The 19,496-nt window shown below is 38.2% G+C and overlaps 1 protein-coding gene across 2 annotated transcripts in view; it reads right to left on the bottom strand.

The window, feature by feature from the left end:
• Window positions 1–19,496, bottom strand: part of LRP2BP (LRP2 binding protein) — a 31,718-nt gene that overhangs the window by 2,139 nt on the left and 10,083 nt on the right. The window contains exons 2-9 of one of the 2 annotated variants that reach the window (XM_035004240.1): window positions 17,870–17,996; window positions 17,044–17,156; window positions 14,358–14,471; window positions 8,728–8,870; window positions 8,543–8,648; window positions 7,211–7,434; window positions 5,385–5,559; window positions 2,750–2,862 (exon numbers count right to left, since the gene is read on the bottom strand). In XM_035004240.1, the coding sequence (XP_034860131.1) occupies window positions 2,797–2,862; window positions 5,385–5,559; window positions 7,211–7,434; window positions 8,543–8,648; window positions 8,728–8,870; window positions 14,358–14,471; window positions 17,044–17,156; window positions 17,870–17,996 (1,068 nt within the window). In that variant the 3' untranslated portion in view covers window positions 2,750–2,796. The remainder of the gene's footprint in view (window positions 1–2,749; window positions 2,863–5,384; window positions 5,560–7,210; window positions 7,435–8,542; window positions 8,649–8,727; window positions 8,871–14,357; window positions 14,472–17,043; window positions 17,157–17,869; window positions 17,997–19,496) is intronic. The other variant, XM_035004241.1, reaches the window with a different exon arrangement.

Raw genomic sequence — 19,496 nt, 5'->3', positions numbered from 1 at the left:
TCAGGGACACGAGGGACTTGATTTATCATCAAGTCTTGTGGACTCCTTGGGGTGTTGGGTGAGATCCAGGCTACAGGTGTCGTTTTGTTATTAATAGTGGGGCCATGAACAAGTCAATCAGTTTTCACCATCTATTATGCAGTGCTAATAAAACACTTTCCCTTCTGTAACTGCCCCGCCCCCCCAGGAACATTGAAAGCAAAACTAATAGGCAAAAATTCGGTCTGAAAGCCATGAAAGAACAATACTGTATCTGTACTAAAGTGGTATTGATTATGGCATTGCTAGATCTACCTGCCAAGTCCTTGATGTGGAATGTAAGTTCTGAAAGGTAAACGACTGAAAATTAGTAAACCAAATTTTATCTTTGGGCTTCTTTTAGTCACAGCTCTTTGATCCTTTTTTCAAACCAGGATGATATTTGACACGTCAGGAAAATAAAACAACAACAAAGTTGGCTGTTTATATGAATAAGAATCATCCTTCAAAGGGATGTCGAAAAGACACATTCAGATAAGAGAAGCAATGTGAGATCACCGAACCCTGGGAACTCATCCTAACACAGTTACTGGTAATGTCCACCTTACGCGCAATTAAACCACAGCTGTTAAAAGTTTATATTGCACATGAGAAAAATAACTATTTTGAGCCCTCAGTCTTTCTTTAAGATAAATTTTAACTTTTTCATGAGATAACAGCCACAAGTACCAGCTTTATGGTAACTACAGTAAACTGGAATTTTAAATTTTATGTTGGATTCACTGAAGACAGTTAAGCGTAGTGTATCAGCACATATGACACCTGTCAAATTCCTACATCTGGGATTTCTCAGACCTATGTTTTAATGGCAGTTACAACCGTGGGCTTGACTTTGGGATGAAGAAAGACATCTATTTAGTGTGCAGTTAAAGCCAACAAGCACCGCCTTATTACGTTCCTATTTTAGGATTCCTAAAAGCTTACGGGACTGGATTCAATGTGGAGAGAAGAATACTGGCTGGCAATTTAGATCGTCAGATGGTTGAAGGAATATTATATATGGATGGTATTAAGAGAACAAGAGTGAAGCAAGCGGGTTTATATTGTAGAAGGAGATTTAAGCTAGGTATTATGAAATCTTAGTCCTGGACTTGATATATCGAACCATTAAGTGGGGGAGAATAGTCTTGAGGAGAGGTTTTAAAAGAAAAGGATTAGTTTTCAGGGATGGTTTAAGTTTATATGTCTTAAGAGATTTAAGGGAGAAGTATGTGGTCCTTTGAGGGTATCACACAGATCTAAGCCTATGGAAACTGCTTTCCTTTATAATAGAGACAAAATGAAGTTCAAGTAATATAGAAAAACCAGAGCACAAAACAAGAACAAGTAATTTTCTGCCATACAAAAACTTCTTTAGGGACTGGTACATGCGTATTAATTATACTAAGATGAGATCTTGTTTAGATCCTCTTCTGGAAAGGATGATTGTGATTTATAAAATAAAGCCACATCAGCTTAGTTATGTCCACAGAGAAGGTGTTGTGAAGGTATCTTTAAGACATTGTTTCCAGTGTATCTGTTTGACAGAAGTACACTGCTATATTATCTTGTCCATCTGGATCCTATGATTTATATTATCAACTTTTATCTTCATAGGTCTCATTAATATAAGGAGCCGCTCGCTAATTAAATTTTTAGCACATTCAGTTATGGTTCTTATATTGATAGATGATTTAATTGAGATTTTTTTCACATTTTATCTTGCTTTGAAATGCATCTAAGGTTTTTTAAATCTAGAAAAGGAATCTAATCACAAAGAAACATCTTGCTTAGCTGATTATCTTATCAGGAATATAGCAGTGATTTTACTCATTAAGATCTCTAAGGGGAGATGTGGAGAGGCAAGATTCTAAGCAAATTCTTAAACCTACTTTTTTTGAAGTTTATAATAAGTTAACCAATTACCTATAAGAACTTCTCTTAAGAATACAAGATGTCCCAAAAGACTTAGTGCAGTCTTAGTTTTAATTTCTTCAGAAGTATAAATGCTACATGAATTTATTTAAAAACATTATTTGAAAGTTTATTTAAATTTTTTTATTTATTACTTTTGTGAACAAGTGAACACAACAAATAAAGGAACCACAAGGGCGCCTGGGTGGCTCAGTTGGTTAAGTGACTGCCTTCGGCTCAGGTCATGATCCTGGAGTCCTGGGATCGAGTCCCGCATCAGGCTCCCTGCTTGGTGGGGAGTCTGCTTCTCCCTCTCACCCTCCCCCCTCTCATGTGCTCTCTCTCACTCTCTCTCTCAAATAAATAAATCAAATCTTTTAAAAAATAAATAAATAAAATAAAGGAACCACAAAATGAAAGAAAAAATTAATAATCTATCCAAAATTCACAAAACTAAGGGTGAAAGAAATTTAAGGAATTAAACTTGCAAGTGGTGTTTTTTATGTTTGTAGCATTTCTATTTCTGAAGGAATTACAGCGAAGACTGCACTAAGTCTTTTAGACACTCTATTTAAAGAAAAGAAAAAGGTATTTGCTTTGTGGAATGGTTTTCTGTATTTGAGGTGATCTAGGCCGGTTTGTAAGCTAAGAGCTAGATCTTTAAGGGCTCTTTTTGCAATCTGATCCTATAGCTAGGTTTCAAGTTGCAAAATTAGAGATTTAAGAACGAAGGTAACATGTCGTCGGTAAAATACCCAGGATAATGTAACTTGGGATTCAGAAGATAACAAAACATAGCTCCTATAAAAATACACACATTCTGAGGTGGTAGGGTTGATGATCTTTGTTGAAATGCATTATGGTCTAAATTCTTTGACGAATAAGTAAACAGTGAAGTTCATCTGCCAATGCAGCATTCAGACGACAAGCCTGAAAGTCAAAGATAAAGAGTCCGTTATTTAGATACATTTTGAATTGTTAGGTCTTACTAAAACTTTAAAAAAAGGCTTTGGTTTGTTTTTAAGAACTACAATGAATTTCAAGGGAATGTCTTAGTTATGACACATTTCTATTTTGATCTCTTGATAAAGGAAGTTCAAATTAGCCTATGCAAAAAAGATCACACTGAAAATAACCATGTTACTGTCACATGAAAGAGAAAACTTTATCAGTGCCAAAGGATAAAGGGAATTTACACACTGATGATAGCGTTCTGGGTTATGAATTATTAAAATAAATAACATGGAAAACATTGGCATTTGGTCTCAAACTTGCTATTATCTTATTATATGAATAGCAGCAACTATGACAATTTTATTTTAAAATAACATTTTATTATGATAAAGTAAATAGCAAGAAGTAATAGTGAATATAACTGCCTAGAACGTCAAGAACTTGGAGGAGACATCGGAGGTTATCTCATCCACACCTGACTCCATGTAGTAGTTGTCCCTTCAAGACCCATGACAGTTGGTCACTAGATATTTGCTTGGTTGCTAAGTTGCCATCTTATAGGAAAAACTGTTGTTTTTGTTTATTTCCCGAGCAGTTGTATTAGAAGATTTTTCTTTATACTAAGCTAAAATTTCCCTCTGTGTACTTTACAATCAATGAAGGGGTCCTAGGAGAATATATGAAGCTGGTTTCGTGGAGACCCTGAGAGGCAAAGTAGTTGGCAGTCGCCTCATATGACAGGATTCCAGACCCTCCACTGGCGTGCTACTTTTGAATTCTCTACATTTTTAAAAGCATCCTCTGTAAAATACAATGGCCAAAATTGAGTAATGAGGATATTATCTCCTACAATGTGGAAGATAGTTTTAAGATTACAGTCTGTTTGTTTGGCTGTTTTATTTGGGATGAATATATGCCACATTTCAGAATATTTTTGACCCAGAATTTTCTTTGCTTATATTTATTTAGAAAGGCCATGATGGATGCACAGAATCTGAAATTGACTTGGATTGGAAATTGGTATAATATAGAGCATTTAGATTTTTTAAAAAGTTAGACAGCTGTTTTTCTTACTGGTAGAATGGTGTAGTGGTAAATCTCTCAAACATCAGTTGTATTTGTATACTGTGTTCCTATATTTATGTGTTGATATGGGCTTAATGCTCTGGAAATTTTAATTTTAAACAATTTAGGGTTTCCAAAGTTGCCCGCACATTGGAGTCCCCTGGAAAGCTCATGATTTGATTGTTCTGAAATAAGACCTGGGCTTTGGAATTTTTAAAAGATCCCCAGGTGATTTTATTTTATTTTATTATTTTTTTTAATTTTTAAAAGATTTTACTTTTTTTGAGAGAGAGAGCAAGAAAGAGCACCAGCAGGGGGTGGGGGGAAGAGGGAGAAGGAGGAGCAGACTCCCTACTGAGCAGGGAACCGGGGTGATCCCAGGACCCAGGATCATGATCTGAGGCGAAGGCAGATGCTTAACCCACCGAGCCACCCAGGCGCCCCTCCCCAGGTGAAATGTAGACAAGTTTGGGAACCACTTCGGTACTATGGTCAGATTCAGGCAAAGGACTTAGAAAACTGTACCTTCCCTTGTTCCCCTGCTCCAGCTAAACAGCTTGTGTACCCACGAATTGCTTTATAAATTTTAAGAAGACATAATTGTAGTTTGGACTTCATGGTGTCATGGACCTAAGGCATGCACAGTTTTTATTGTATTTATTTTTTAAAAAACTTGCAGTTACTATTCATAATGATTCCCCCTTTCCCCACTTTTTAAGTTGCGTGATTTTAGAAGTGAAATTCATTTGGAATCTAAAGCACATGAATTGAAACATGAAAAGTCTTACTTCAGCTGATTTCACCAAACTCATGAGTGAATATTCCTCCTAAGTGTGGTAGATGTCATACATAGTATTTTTAGAAAAACTATATTTCATTAAGGTACTAGAATGAGAATAGATTCAACACTTCTGGGTGGAAGAAGACATGGACATTCTGGCTTTAAGGTCTTGGTGCTGGGCCTTAGGCTGTAGAGTAGCAGAGTGAGAGGGAATAATTTGCATCAAAATGGGACTTTTATCATCTGAGTTTAATTATGCTAATAAGAATCTGGCAGAATAGGGGCACCTGGGTGGCTCACTTGGTTAAGCGTCTGCCTTCGGCTCATCATGATCCCAGGGTTCTGGGATTGAGTCCCTCGTTGGGCTCCCTGCTCAGTGGAGAGCCTGCTTCTCCCTCTCCCTCTGTGCTCTGCCTACTTATGCTCTCTCTCTCTGTGTCAAATAAATAAATAAAATCTTAAAATAAAAAGAATCTGGCAGAATTGTCTGCAAACAACCCATGTGTCTGACAACCTCTCCTAGACAGGTTATCTGCACAATAGTTAAGTAGGGGAAAAAAAGTACTAAAATCTATAAAGATGTTCAAGTCTTAACTAAAAGCTCAGAAATTTCTATTTGGGTCCATTTATATAGATTTTCAGACTTACTTACTTTAGAATAGTAGTGTTTAGCTGTTGCTTCATCCTTTGTGATACCCAAGCCAAGCTGAAGGCATCGGGCATGGTAGAAAGATGCCATGGCCATGCCCCTGATGATGAATTCCGGGAGACAGTCCGTGACCTGGGCTATCAGGGGGATGTCATGAACCTCATCGTAGTCAGCAATCCTGTTGTGATGTTTAATTGTTGAAATTAAAAAGGACATTGTTTTGGTTTACATATTTACAAATGACATGCTCACAGATTGTCCTTGTGCCCAAAGTGATCTCCTTATTTCTCCCCGTTTGAGGACTAAGTTGTTTGTTATATGGTGAAGGGTAAATATAACAGTTAAAAACCAGGAGAAGGCGAACTACCAGAGTGGTTACGTCACAGCTTCTCTGTGGTAGTACTTGTCAGGCTTAATAACCACTAGAAAACAAAAAGGTTTCTTTTTTTTCTTGTCATATTAATATTTTAAGCTTAATATCACTTTGCAGATTTAAACAATGGGGAAAAAAGCATTTTCTATTTCTTTGGATCATTTATTCAAACATTGACCTGAAATTTGCACTTAAGTCACATAGGATCAGAAAACATATTAAGTAACTAACACATCCATCTTTGTTAAAAAATGGGCGATACAAAGAAGTCCTCCTTTATCACCCCCACACAAGTATGGAGAGTTGTGTGAGAATGAGATCTACCCGTAAGATTATGGGGAACAGGAATGTGCATAATAATGGGAAGTCTGAAAGATCTTAAGAACTGTTTAAAGTCTTGGTGTTCACCAGATGGCTACTTGGAGATTTGGGTCTTTGGGGAATCACACTTTTAAGTGGCCATGACATTGGGGGACGGAGGGTGGAACCAGGCTCTTCCATCCTACGTTGTAGACGGCTGCCCCACCCTGGGCTAGCGAAGAAGAGGGGGGCCAGGAGGTGGCTCCATCATGCATTATTGGGAGGGAAACACGGTAGCATGGCCTTAGAGCCTCTCAAGAGGACATCCACATTTGTTTTTCCTGGTATGTTGCTTTTGTAAGTTATGAGCAAATAAATGTAGGAAAGTACATGGGCTCAGAGAAGAGAAATCTCCATATAATTTATAAGATGTTAATGTTCATGTCTTTTAACCATTATGCTCATTTTACAATCTTTATCAAGCTATCTTGCAATTGTGCAGTTATAGAACATGTGGCTGAAGAGTATAGGAAGAAATTAAAACATTTAATAAGCATTTCTGATATGCTAAACTATGTTAAGTACTTTATTTTTTTTTAAAGAATTTATTTATTTATTTGGCAGAGAGAGAGACATAGGGAGCCAGGGAACACAAGCAGGGGGAGTGGGAGAGGGAGAAGCAGGCTCCCCGCAGAGCAGGGAGCCCAATGTGGGGCTCGATCACGAGACTCCAGGATCATGACCTGAGCCGAAGGCAGACGCTTAACGACTGAGCCACCCAGGCGCCCCTGTTAAGTACTTTAGATACACTATTTTTATAATGCTGTGGAAGCATGTTGTTCTTTATGAAAAAGGAAATCGATGCCCCAAAAAGTTAAACTTGATTAAGATCACTCAGCTGGCATATAGAGCAAATAGAAATCCTGAACTGATGGCATAGAATTACACTATTCAATATGGTAGCCACTAGCTACAAATGGCTACTTAAATTAATGAAAATCCAATGAAGCATAACAGTTGGAGCCTCAGTGGCACGAGCCTCATTCCCAGTGCTCAGTCGCCATCCTTGTCAGTATTGCAGCAAGTTCTATCGAACAGACCTGGCATAGAACATCTAGTAGGAGGTGCTGTAAATACTTCCATCCGGCTTATTTACCTTTTGGAAAATGTAACACACTTAGTAAAAAATTTCATCTTATAGTAATACTCCACGAGATTCCCTTGAGCATAGACATTTCCACGTTCTGCTGCTTCCCGTAAGCACCGCAAGGCGGCTTCAGTATCCTGGCGGATGCCTTGTCCGTAAAAATACATTAGTCCAAGTGCACCCTGGGACTCCAGATTTCCATTGCCACATGCTTCCGAGTGCCAATAAAATGCCTAAGAAAAAACACAATTTCATCTTATTTATTATTCACCAGGCAGAATTATAAGGGAATACTGGAAAGAAAAAAAAATCTCTCATTACAAGATAGTACTATTAATTAATTAATCTCTAGGAAATAGTTCTAGCACCTTGAGTGTATTTCAGGTTAGCACCGATTTCACATACCTAGAAGAGAGTGCTAAGGTGAGCCCACCTGTTTTCTACCTACAATGTAGGTTAGGTCACAGTCTAGACAGTTCAGCTGTCTCAGGATTCAAGATTTTTACATTTTTCCAGAGGAAGGATCGGGAGGGTGGGAAGTAGGAGGAAAGCGTCTGCTAGGCTTTGAGACACACCAGCAATGAGGCATACCCGGAAGAGGAGAGCTGCTGATGCTGAGGGACAGTCAGCTCCAGGGGGATCTCAGAGATGGCGCCAATCGAGATCAGAGGCCACCAGGTTAAAAACTGCATGTGGTCACAAGCACATTTGCTCAATAGGCAACTACAATGAACTTGAATTAGTTAAAAAAATTATTTCCAAGTGGCTGCTCAGTTATCCGAAGAGGGTCTTGGTTGCTATGTGTTTCTTGTAAGTTTAATGCCTCCTACAAGTAGGACTTGGCTCTACATTTCCTTCTCCCTATAGGATTTCTTGGAAAATGCCTCAGTCATTGATGATTAAAGAGATTATATTTCTGTAAAAATCCTAAATGGATTTAATTTGTTGCTACGTTTGTGTGTGTGTGTGTGTGTTGTGTATTTTACTTATTAGGCATCGTTACTTTCTCAGAAAAAATTAATTTTAATTTATTCACATGTAAAAGGATTTGGGCTATATTTCAGGACTCTCAGTTTTCATGGTATAATAATATTTTGTATGTGTGGCTTTTTATAGCATTCAAAATGCTCTCACATCTGTGGACTCTTTTGGTAGAGATGGAGACGAATAAAGCATGAAATGAGCTCTGAGATCCTAAAATGTGAACTTCCTTTACATTTTAAAGAATTATAAGAGATCTTTAAAACTAAATACTCATTCTTCACCACCCTCCATTCAAAAAAGAAATAGTGAAATATTAATCTACATGTGGTGCTAACATTAAAAACAGATCAGTGTTACCTTTTCTAAGTCTTTAGGCTCTTTTGTTGAATAATACAATCCTAGGATACTTTGAGCCTTCACACTAGCTTTTGGATTTCCATTGTCTGCAGCAAAAAGCCACAGTCTAAAAAAGAAAGGCAAGGCAAGTTATTCTTTGTGTCAGCATTTGATTTAAAAAAAATCTTGTTCTCAGGTAACACTACCTTTCAGCTTCCTCATCTGATCGTTTGACGCCTTTCCCTTCATAATAAGCTCTTCCAAGGTTGTAGGCAGCTGCAAATTTTAAGTGTCTTGCTTTGGGACATGGAGAATCAACAACTTTCTTCATATATTCCACTCCTTTTTCCTTCCACAAAGGAAAAGAACAAACAAAAAACCCTAGTTTTTAGTTTTACCCGAACTAAATTCTTTCTCCCAATAATATTTTAAAGTGTTCACCCTCTGACATGACGTTTGATGTCAGGACTTTGTGCCCAGACAGGATGGTTGTGCTTTAGTCTGCAGAGCTGGAAAGGAAGGGGGTGGGGGGGATACATCTACTGAGGAGGCATTCCCAGAGCTCCAAGATATAAGGCATTTCCCTCATTTTATAGCTTCCAGAGTTGCATTATGTTTCAATATGGTTTCTTTTCTTCTCTCCTCCCTCTGACCTTATAGCCCTTATTCTGCATGGGCATAGTTTTTAGAACTTATCAAAATATTTGAATAGCTGTAACTTCTTCCACATTTATAATTAGAGTACATTTGTGAGCTGCAAACACTGTTTTCTCTCTTCAAGCACACCAAGTATGCTCAGTGATAATTTACACCCAATATGCTAATCTTCATAGGACATCTGCATAGTCACAAAGAGCACACGGAAGACATTGCCCCCTCCAAAAAATCCATCAGACACAAACTTTCAGACATCACTCCAAAGAAGAAAACGTTTGGCCATCAAACATTTTCTATATACTACATTCTAGCTTTTATCCTTCACTGCTCTCTCCCAAGTTCTGTTGCTGGCCGAACACCACAATAATAGAAGATAAAGGTGTTTGCCTTCTACTGAGTCCCAATTTATAAGGATTTATTTTTGTGAATGTGTGACATGGGTATCTGCCTTTTTTCCCCAAACCTAATAGTAAGAGGGAGCTTACTGGTAGTCAAGTGATGTGATTGTGTAAATCCTTCCACAGATAGCAATGTCTAAATCTGGAGCAAACATTAAAAAATAACCAACTTTTTAAAGTAGGTTCCCAAAAAAACCCCAACTTTTTAAAGACACTGGAAGTTTACCAGACCACACACAAGTTGGAGGAGAGATTCCTCTTAAAAACTGCAAATGGAAGGGATCCATGAAGTTCAGTGAACCCCAGGCTGGATAAACAAAGTAGCTTTCAGGCATATATCATAGTCAAACTGCTGAAAGCCAAAGAAATCTTGAAAGCAGCCAGAGAAAAATGACACATCATATACAGGAGAACAACTATATAATTAGTGCATCTTTTCTGACTACAAAAGAATGAAACTAGAAATAAATCACAAGAAAAAAAAGGGGGGGAACACATGGAGGTTAAACAACATGATACTGAAAAACCATGGGTCAAGAAAGCAAAGAAGAAATCAACAAAAGATGTGGAGACAAATGAAAATGAAAACACAACATTCCCAAATATTGGGATGCAGCAAAGGCAGTTCTAAGAGGAAAATATATAACAATGCAAGCCTACCTCAAGAAACAAGAAAAAGCTCAAATAAACAATCTAACCTTACACCTAAAGGAACTAGAAGAAGAACAAAGCCCAAGGTATGTAGAAGGAAGGGAATAATTAAGATCAGAGCAGAAATAAATGATGGACTGAGAAAAATGTCAATGAAACCAAGAGCTAGTTCTTTGAAAAGATAAACATATGGCAACAAATTGAACAACCTTGAAGAAATGGATTAATTCCTAGAAACATACAATCTTCTGAAACTGAATCAAGAAGAAATAAAAAATCTGAACAGATTGATTACTAGTAATGAAATTTAATCAGTAATCAACACTAACAAAAAAGTCCAGGAACAGATGGCTTTACAGGTAAATTCTACCGAACATTTAAAGAAGAGTTAACACCTATTCTCCTCAAACTATTCCAAAAAATAGAAGAGGAAGGAAAGGTTCCATATACATCTATGAAGCTAGCATTATCCTGATACCAAAACCAGACAAAGACACCACCAAAAAAGGAAACTGCAGGCTAATATTCCTGATGAACGTAGATGCAAAAATCCTCAACAAAATATTAGCAAACGGAATCCACCAATACATCAAATCAAGTGGGATTTATTTCAGGGATGGTTCAATATTCACAAATCAATGTAATACACCACATCAACAAAACAAGGGATACAAGTCATATGATCATCTCAATAGATGCAGAAAAAGCATCTGATAAAATTCAAAATCCATTCATGATAAAAACTCTCAACAAAGTAGGTTTAGAGGAAGCATACCTCACCACAATAAAGGCTGTATATGAAAAACCCACAGCTAACATCTTAACTCGCTGGTGAAAAACAGAACTTTTCCCCTAAGATCGGGAACAAGACAAGGATGTCCACTGTCACCACTTTTATTCAACATAATACTGGAAGTCCCAGCCACAGCAATCAGACAAGAGAAAGAAATATTCATTTTGTAAATATGTTAAACTCCCTATTTACAGATGACATGATACTATATGTAGAAAATCCTAAAGACTCCACAGAAAACTACTGGAAGTAATAAATGAAGTCAGTAAAGTTGCAGGATATAAAATTAATACTCAGAAATTAGTAGTATGTCTATACACTAACAACAAAACAGCAGAGAAATTAAGAAACTCCATTTACATGGGGTGCCTGGGTGGCTCAGTAGGTTAAGGTCATGATCCCAGGGTTCCTGCTCAGCGAGGAGTCTGCTCCTCCCTCTCCCTCTGCCCCTTATGCTTATGATGTCTCTTATGTGCTCTTTCTCTCTTTCAAATAAATAAATCTTAAAAAAAAAACAAACCCAAAAGACTAGTTCAGTTAGTATACTGAAGTGTGCAGAGATGGCTGAGGAAGTCGGGTCCAGGCTACCGAAGGACGTTTCCTAACGTTGCTCATGTTGTTACCTCCGTCGGAATGCCATTCCTGACCTTATATGCTGTTCTTGTCTCCTGAGTCAGCCCATGTCAGCTGTTCTGTGAAAACTCCCCCGTGCCCCCCTCCCCATTTGTGCCCAGTACGCGTATCTGTCTCAGTCCAGTACTCACAACAGCACTCATAGTTGTTCTCAGACTATGCGTTCCTTCTCATACTTACCTTTGCTTCCCCAGCATCTCAGACTGTTCCTGCCTCCTAAATGTTTGTGGAACAAAAGAGTGAGTGAATAATACAATGAATCCAACTAAACCAGAGCTGCATAAGTCACAGGAGTAAGCACGTACCTCGGGGATGGTAAGAGTAGGTGCTCATAGTGCAAAAAATAGAGACATATTTTTTTCGCTGCTTTTGTGTCCTTTAGGGCAATTCCAATGATGACAGTGACCCCGGTGAATGGTACCAGTGCACAAAGAAACTCTGCTGCCTTAAGTAGTAGGATCTGTGTGTGTTTTGAGCATTGGATTTGTAGGTGAACTAGATGTGGACTCAAAGGGACCAGGAGATGCTTACTAAACATCAAGGGAGAGATAGGCAGTTGGCGGTATGGATCTCAGCATGAGGTTCTGGGGTGAAGACAATTTGGAAGTCTTTTAAAAGTATAGGTAATGTTAGCTGTGGGGCTGGATGAGCTGAGAGAGTAAAGGGGGGCAGCAGGGGCCTAGGTTCTGACACACTTCAACATTTAGAAGAGAAGAACCTAGCAAAGGACAGAGGGGCAGCTATGAAGAGGTGAACAGGGAAAATTATATTCCAAACATAGAAGATTGGGGCGCCTGGGTGGCTCATCCAGTTAAGTGTCTGCCTTCGGCTTAGGTCATGATCCCAGGGTCCTGGGATCGAGCGCCGCATTGGGCTCCCTCCCTGCTCCACGGGAAGCCTGCTTCTCCCTCTGCCTGCCACTCCCCCAGCTTGTGCTCTGTCTCTCTGTCAAATAAATAAAATCTTAAACAACAACAACAACAAAACCCCCAAACAATAGAAGCTCATGGAAAGAGGCTTATAAAGCATGGGAGAGAATCTCAGACACCGAGAGGAAGATGTTTCAAGAAGGGTATGGTCAACTGTGTTCCATTCACGGTAAGGGCAGTGTAGTCCTGCATTCTACATGTTATTATGCTTTTAACAGGCTAAGCTATAAATAGGTTAAAATAAAATATCTTGTATTTAATGGAAATATTCATTTTTTCATCATTTATTTCATATGCTATGGTTATAAAAGAGTACAAATTAAGAATTTCAGGAATTAAAGTGTAGTCCCCATTGTTAACTTTATACAACATAAAGTCAGGAAGGAAGACACTGGATGCTAGTGCCTTCTGTTACTTTACATGTTGTTCAATCTCGTTGACAACCTGAGTTAGGTGAATGGGTTTCATTTTGTATGCTGCCTCCAGTGGATTGAATTGGTAAGGTCACCTTAAAGCTGTATATTGATTAAAATTCTGCTATGTCTGGATACAGCTAGAAAGGGGGCCGTGACCAATTATCCAGGATGGCCATGGCCAGGGGTGCAGGGAAATGGCAGATGTATCTCTAACTTAGGTTTATTTATCCTCATTTTACAAATGAGGAAACTAGAGCCCAGAAATAATTTCCCCAAGATCATACTGCTTGTAAGCAGTGAAGTGAAGATTTGAAAGCCTACGACTTTTCACAAATTGTTAATAGACCATTATGGATAGAGCAGCTTTGCTAGTGAACACAGAGAAACGAACTTCTGAACATCTTTGAAAAATTTAAAAGTAAATTCCCAATTCTTATTTGATAGTGTGTGAAATTTCCTTGTAAGATGAGACCAAAAAAAATAAATAAAATAAAAAATAAAGCCCCCGAGGAACAGAAAAAATTGTAATACTGATCTCCAAACCTCATAGCTTAGTTTATTCTTTCTTTTATCTTCAAACATGCACAGATAAATGAGGCCTAGAAATATTAATTATTATACTATTATATAAAAATTATGCAGCTATTAAAATGAAAATATAGATTATATTTATTGACAAGGAGAAGGACATTCAAAATACATTGTTAGGTGAAAAAGGATATTAAAAAACATAGTGTGGTCCTACATTGAAAAAATGTATACACACACATATATACATACACACACACATATATATATAGATATATATATAATTTTTTGCATGGAGCAGTACATGGAAGAATATACTTTAAAATAATAACCAGATTTATATCTGATAGCAGAATTTGGTGATCCTATTTTTGTTTATTTTCTAACTTTTTTCCATGTTCATGTAGCTTTGGAATAATTTTTTTTTATTATGTTAGTCACCATATATTACATCATATATTTTTGATGTAGTGTTCCATGATTCACTGTTTGCGTATAACACCCAGTGCTCCATTCAGTACATGCCCCCTTTAATACCCATCACCAGGCTAACCCATCCCCCCCTCCCCTCTTTGGAATAATTTTTAAAAATAAAGGAAAACATTTTAAAAGTGTTATTGACAGTCAATGGTAGCAAGGAGGGGGCAAAAAGAAATTTTGTTTTTCACATAAATGTAAAAATGACTACTGCTATCCTTTAAACGCTAAAAGGACAGATACTATTAAAATATAAGTATAGAAATATATTATTAAAATATAAATAATTTTAATTCTATTGAATAATCCATTAACAATGAGATCTTAAACACTGTGAACAAAACAGTAACTTACAGCGTCTGTAGGTGTCCCCAGCCCGTCATAATACATTACTCCTAGCTGGTAAGTTGCTTGATGGTCTTTTTCCTTGATTTCTTCAAACTGTTCTAATGCTTCTTCATACCATCCCTAAAAGCTCCCAGGAAATATTGAATTATTTTTATTATTACCTCAAAGTAATCCCAAATACTTAATTCCCACCTAAATCTAGCTAGGAGCACCAAATATAACAAGAGACAACAAATTTATGGAATTTGCAAGTATGGCATTGACAACAGTCAACATACTATAAAATCAATAAAATAGACCTGAATATGGCAACTGAAGGAAGTGACCAGGAAAAATATGGGTGAGACTCTCTTTTGCTTTCACTCGTACTTTTGGATATTGCCAAACTTCTCCTAAAATGATAGCCCAGCCTTCTGCTCAATCCATCCTGCTATATCCCCCAGCCACTCCTGGAGTTTGGGACACTTCAGAGTTGGGGCCAGAGCATCAGAGAAAATGTGGACATCAGGATATCCACTATTATTAAATATCCACTATTATGATGGCTCATGTCCTCCAGGGTTGCAGTTCTCCAGCTAGGGAGAAGACATGGAAAAACAAATGTGATTCTCTAAAATTATCTTTCTCCCCTACTTCCTATAGAAACCTACATATTTTAAGGCTCCTTAGCAGTTCTATGATCTGATGCTAAGGTGTGAAGGACTAATGGGGCTTATATCTTAATCCACCAGGGAAAATGCCTTGCACTGAAGACTGAATCCTTTGTAATCGTGGAAAGAAAGTCTGTTACTGAACTGGAAGGTTATTAGTTAGGAAGAGCAGACCAGAGAAAAACAACTTCTGGAAGACACAAAAGCACCCGAATTCCTTTTTTCATAAACTATAATGAATCAACAAATTGATAAAACTAATAAAAACTGCACCAAAATACTAAGAAATATTAATTTTAAAGAACACATAATAATGAGTTAATAACCTAGCTGTTAAGACTCATTCTCCTTTCTGGCTAATGTTTGGCTAGATGTGAGAGAGCTGGAAAAGTTAGAATACGCTGTAGGAAGGAAGAGAAAGGAGGTCCTGTTAGTTTTCATGATTTTCAATACAATCTACATGCTGGAAAATCTCAAATACATACTTTCAACCCAGACTTCTCTTTGGAGATCTAGACTCTTAACGGCTAAGTTTCTACTTTGAAACCTGTCTACTTGGATGACTAATGGACATCCGAAACACAATGTGTATAAAACCTGAACTCTTGATTGTCCTCTCAAAATTCACCCTCCCCACTCCTCTATTTTTCAGTCCACGATGCTCTCATTTGCGTCTCCAAAATAAATCCAGGACCAGCTTCCACTGCTGCCACTCTGGTCAACACCAGCAAGCATCCTCTCTTGCCTGAAGTAGTATGATTTCTCCCCTAAACTGGTCTTGGTTCCATGCTTGCCTTCTAATCTGTTCATCACGGACTCAAAACCCTTGAATGTCTTCTTACTACAATTTAAATAAAGCTCATCTAAAGCCATTCTCTGCCTTGCTTATTACCACATTGGTCTCAATTCCTAGAGCTCACAGAACTCCCCCTCATCTCTGAAACATTGCATTTTCTCCCCCTGCCTGGCATGCACTTACACCGGGCTGTGTGCCCTGCTCGTTGCCTTTTGAAGAAACTGAGACTCTAAGAGTTGAAGTCTTTGTGTCCAAGGCTACACAGTTAACAAGTCGTAGGAATCATACCTGACCCGATGCCCAAAGCTGAGAGATCATTCTCTTAACCTATGCTAGCCTCATGGTGACAGGTGCATGATGAGTCCTCAACAAATATTTGTTGCCAGAAGAAATGATGGCGCCATCAGATTTAAGAGCAAGTGGGATATAGGTTAATAGCTGCCCAAATAGTGAGTGGTGAAGGGATTGGGGACAGTTGGTCCATTTTCACATCTGCCCGTGGGGGTCAATGAAGGACTGCTGCTATATATATTATATGCTTTGCACAGTTTCTCCTACATCTGCCCCTCAGGATGCCTCAGCATAATGTGGAGAAAGAGGGAAGCTCCCTCCTACCTCTAGAGAGGAACATATAAAGCCTCTAAGTACTAGGTAAGAATCAGGGTCTTTAGTTGTTATTCATATGAAAAAATTTTATAAATGATATTATTTGGGGCAAAAATATAAAAATTATATTATATATATAAGTGTACATTATATTTTTAATTTCTAGTATGAGAATGGATTATATGCCAGAATGACTCCTATAAATGACTCCTTAGAACGACTTTTATGGAGGAAGGTCAAATATCTCCTTAATCTTGTACTTAAAGCCACAACCAAAGCCTAGGGAATTTACCAGAATTCCCTCTGCATAACAATGTAAGGAACTCTATGGGAAATTTTGCTATGAGAATCCAACAACAGCATTATATGATATGAAAAACAGGAAAAATGAAATAAGATAAAAACAGAGAGGGAGGCAAACCGAGACTCTTAACTCTAGGGAACAAACTGAGGGTTACTGGAGGGGAAGGGGGTAATTGAGTGATGGGCATTAAGGAGGGCACTTGATGTAATGAGTATTGGGTGTTCTATGCAACTGATGAATCACTAAATTGTACCCCTGAAACTAATAATACACTATATGTTAATTAAATTGAATTTAAATAAAAATTTTTAAAAGAAAACAAGCAGGAAATGATACCTCTTCAAAATATAGTTGGCCTCGGAGGAAATATGCCATAGCATCCCCTCTTCTTATTCTTTCCTTCAAGAACTGCAATGCCTTATCCACCAAATTCGCATGGCTGTAACGATCTGGTTTTTTAAAAGGTAAAGAATTCCATCTTTATTCATACGATACGAATTTCCTCTCTTGAAGTCATGAGTTATATAGAACTCATCTGGCTCTGTTTATACTAGTTTCCTTCCTAGTTCTCATTCATAAAACTGGCCTCCTTAGCTCAAGGGAAAAACATGATCACTGCACCTAACACCGTGCCTTGTATAATCATAAAATATATGTTGATTGGTTCCCAAACCAACCCTGTTTACTACGAGGCAGGAGCTCTAGCAATGCAGTCTGTGTGTAGTTCTTTATGCAAAGCTACCCTGTGGATTAGTGAAATTCTTAATTTGAGCTTTAATTAGAACTACTCCAACCAAATGAGCTAGTAACCATTCCCAATTTAGTATTAGTAAGTCTACAGAAACAAAAGGGTAGCTTTAAATGCCAATTTGAAGTAAAGTATGGCATTGTTTTCTTTAATAGAAATGACATCTGGCTTCTCTTTTCCAGAAGGGTGTCCTAAAGTCCTAAGAGTAAAACCAGGATTGGAATCTAATGATGAGACTTCTCCACTGATGATTTGCTACCAGACGAGCAGCAATTTCTCAGATTCTTACAGGAAAGCTAAAAAGGACTGTAAAGTTAACCACTTCCTCGACAGCAGTTCAGACTCCTATTTCTTGTCTTTTTTTCTCTGGTGTACAGAATTGACTTTTAGTGAGAATATTATCAGAATTTGTACCAGTCTTTTCCTTCCTCCATTGGAAGAATTTTGGGTTCTTAGCACCATACTGGAATAGAGAGGTATAAAAGGGGTTCTTGGGCAACTTCTCACTGGTCAACTTCATCCTGTTTCCGCAATGTGTATTCTGTAAACATGAATAAAAAACAAGATAGTAGAAATGTCTTCCTCCAGAAAAAATGCAAAAAGACTCCATTCTCCCTTGGCACTCGTTATAAAAAGCAACCTCCCCGCATTTGCCTAGGGATAGGGCAGCAAACTACCAGCTCTGGGATGTGCACATTCTTTCTGAGGAAACCAGGGCCATCCATAGCTACGAGAGGCACAGCATCCTCCGTGTCTGCTTCCACAGCATGGGATGAATGATGAGAGCCATTTGCAAGTCCTCTCTGGCTGTGAGTTCACATCTGCAGTGGCTTATGTCACCTACCACACCTGCCACTAGCAGGAATTGGGGACCCTGCTCATAGAGTTCTTGTGCACTGGTACTTTGCCTTGTAACTGAAGCTCATGACACTCATTCATTTCAGATTAAAGCATCTGTCTCTTTTACCTGCGAATACACTTTATTTTAGTTGTGTTGTTCAGTTTTATCTTCCCGTCTGTATTGTTTTGCCATGTTATAAGATGGATCACAGTTGAATGGGAAATCAAAGCCTTCATATAAAATGTAGAGGCCACCTCATTTGGGATGAAGGAGTCCAGGGTGGCCCAGGCTGAGAGTAGTGAGACAGCAAACTCAGTTGTTGCTATGCTTGTTTGTTTACTCCTTGGCATTCTACTGTTACAGCTGACTTTAACCAATCAGGAACAAGCTTCCAGTAAAGGTTCCTGATTGGTGGTGAGGAGAAGAACTCAGGAGTTCTTCAGTGTGATTGGAAAGCTGCACTTACACTATTATGTGAAACTATTTTGGACAATGGCTTCATTAAGAAGAATGAAGTGCAGAAAAGGGAAATAATTCAGTATATCAGGGAGAGAAAAAAGAAAAACAAACCACTGCAGTATCTTTGTCATTTTGGAAGAACCATTTAATCTTTTAAAAAGTCAGCTTCCTCATCTCTAGTTTGGACTTATTATAAGTAGTTTGAACTAGAGGATTTCCAATGTCTGTTGCTAGATATATAAAATTTTTTGATTAACATCCATTGCCTGCCATTTAATGTTTAAAAGGTACATTACCTTTAAGTCTCCAGTAGGCTCCTCATTTAGTCTTCCTCCTCCCCCCTCCCTTTCAGCTGCCCTACCCAAACACTCCCTATTCTCCCCGTAAGCTCCTTTTTCATGTTTCTTAGCTATTCATGTTTTCTCTTCTGTTAAGTATCTGCCTTTGTGACATTTGTCTTGTTGAGTTGTAGTCCTTCATATGTCAGGCGTGTCTCTTATAAATAGGCTTCATATAGATTTGTTGATTCTTTTTTTTTTTTTTTTAAAGATTTTATTTATTTATTTGACAGCGAGAGACACAGCAAGAGCAGGAACACAAGCAGGGGGAGTGGGAGAGGGAGAAGCAGGCTCCCCGCAGAGCAAGGAGCCCGATGCGGGGCTCGATCCCAGGACCCTGGGATCATGACCTGAGCCGAAGGCAGACGCTTAACGACTGAGCCACCCAGGTGCCCCCTGTTGA

The sequence above is a fragment of the Mirounga leonina genome, unplaced genomic scaffold (genome assembly GCF_011800145.1).
Source record: "Mirounga leonina isolate KUSES-001 unplaced genomic scaffold, KU_Mleo_1.0 Mir_128, whole genome shotgun sequence".
Lineage (NCBI taxonomy): Eukaryota > Metazoa > Chordata > Mammalia > Carnivora > Phocidae > Mirounga > Mirounga leonina.
Note: the sequence above shows the minus strand (reverse complement) of the source record. Positions and strands in the feature narration are given on the sequence as shown.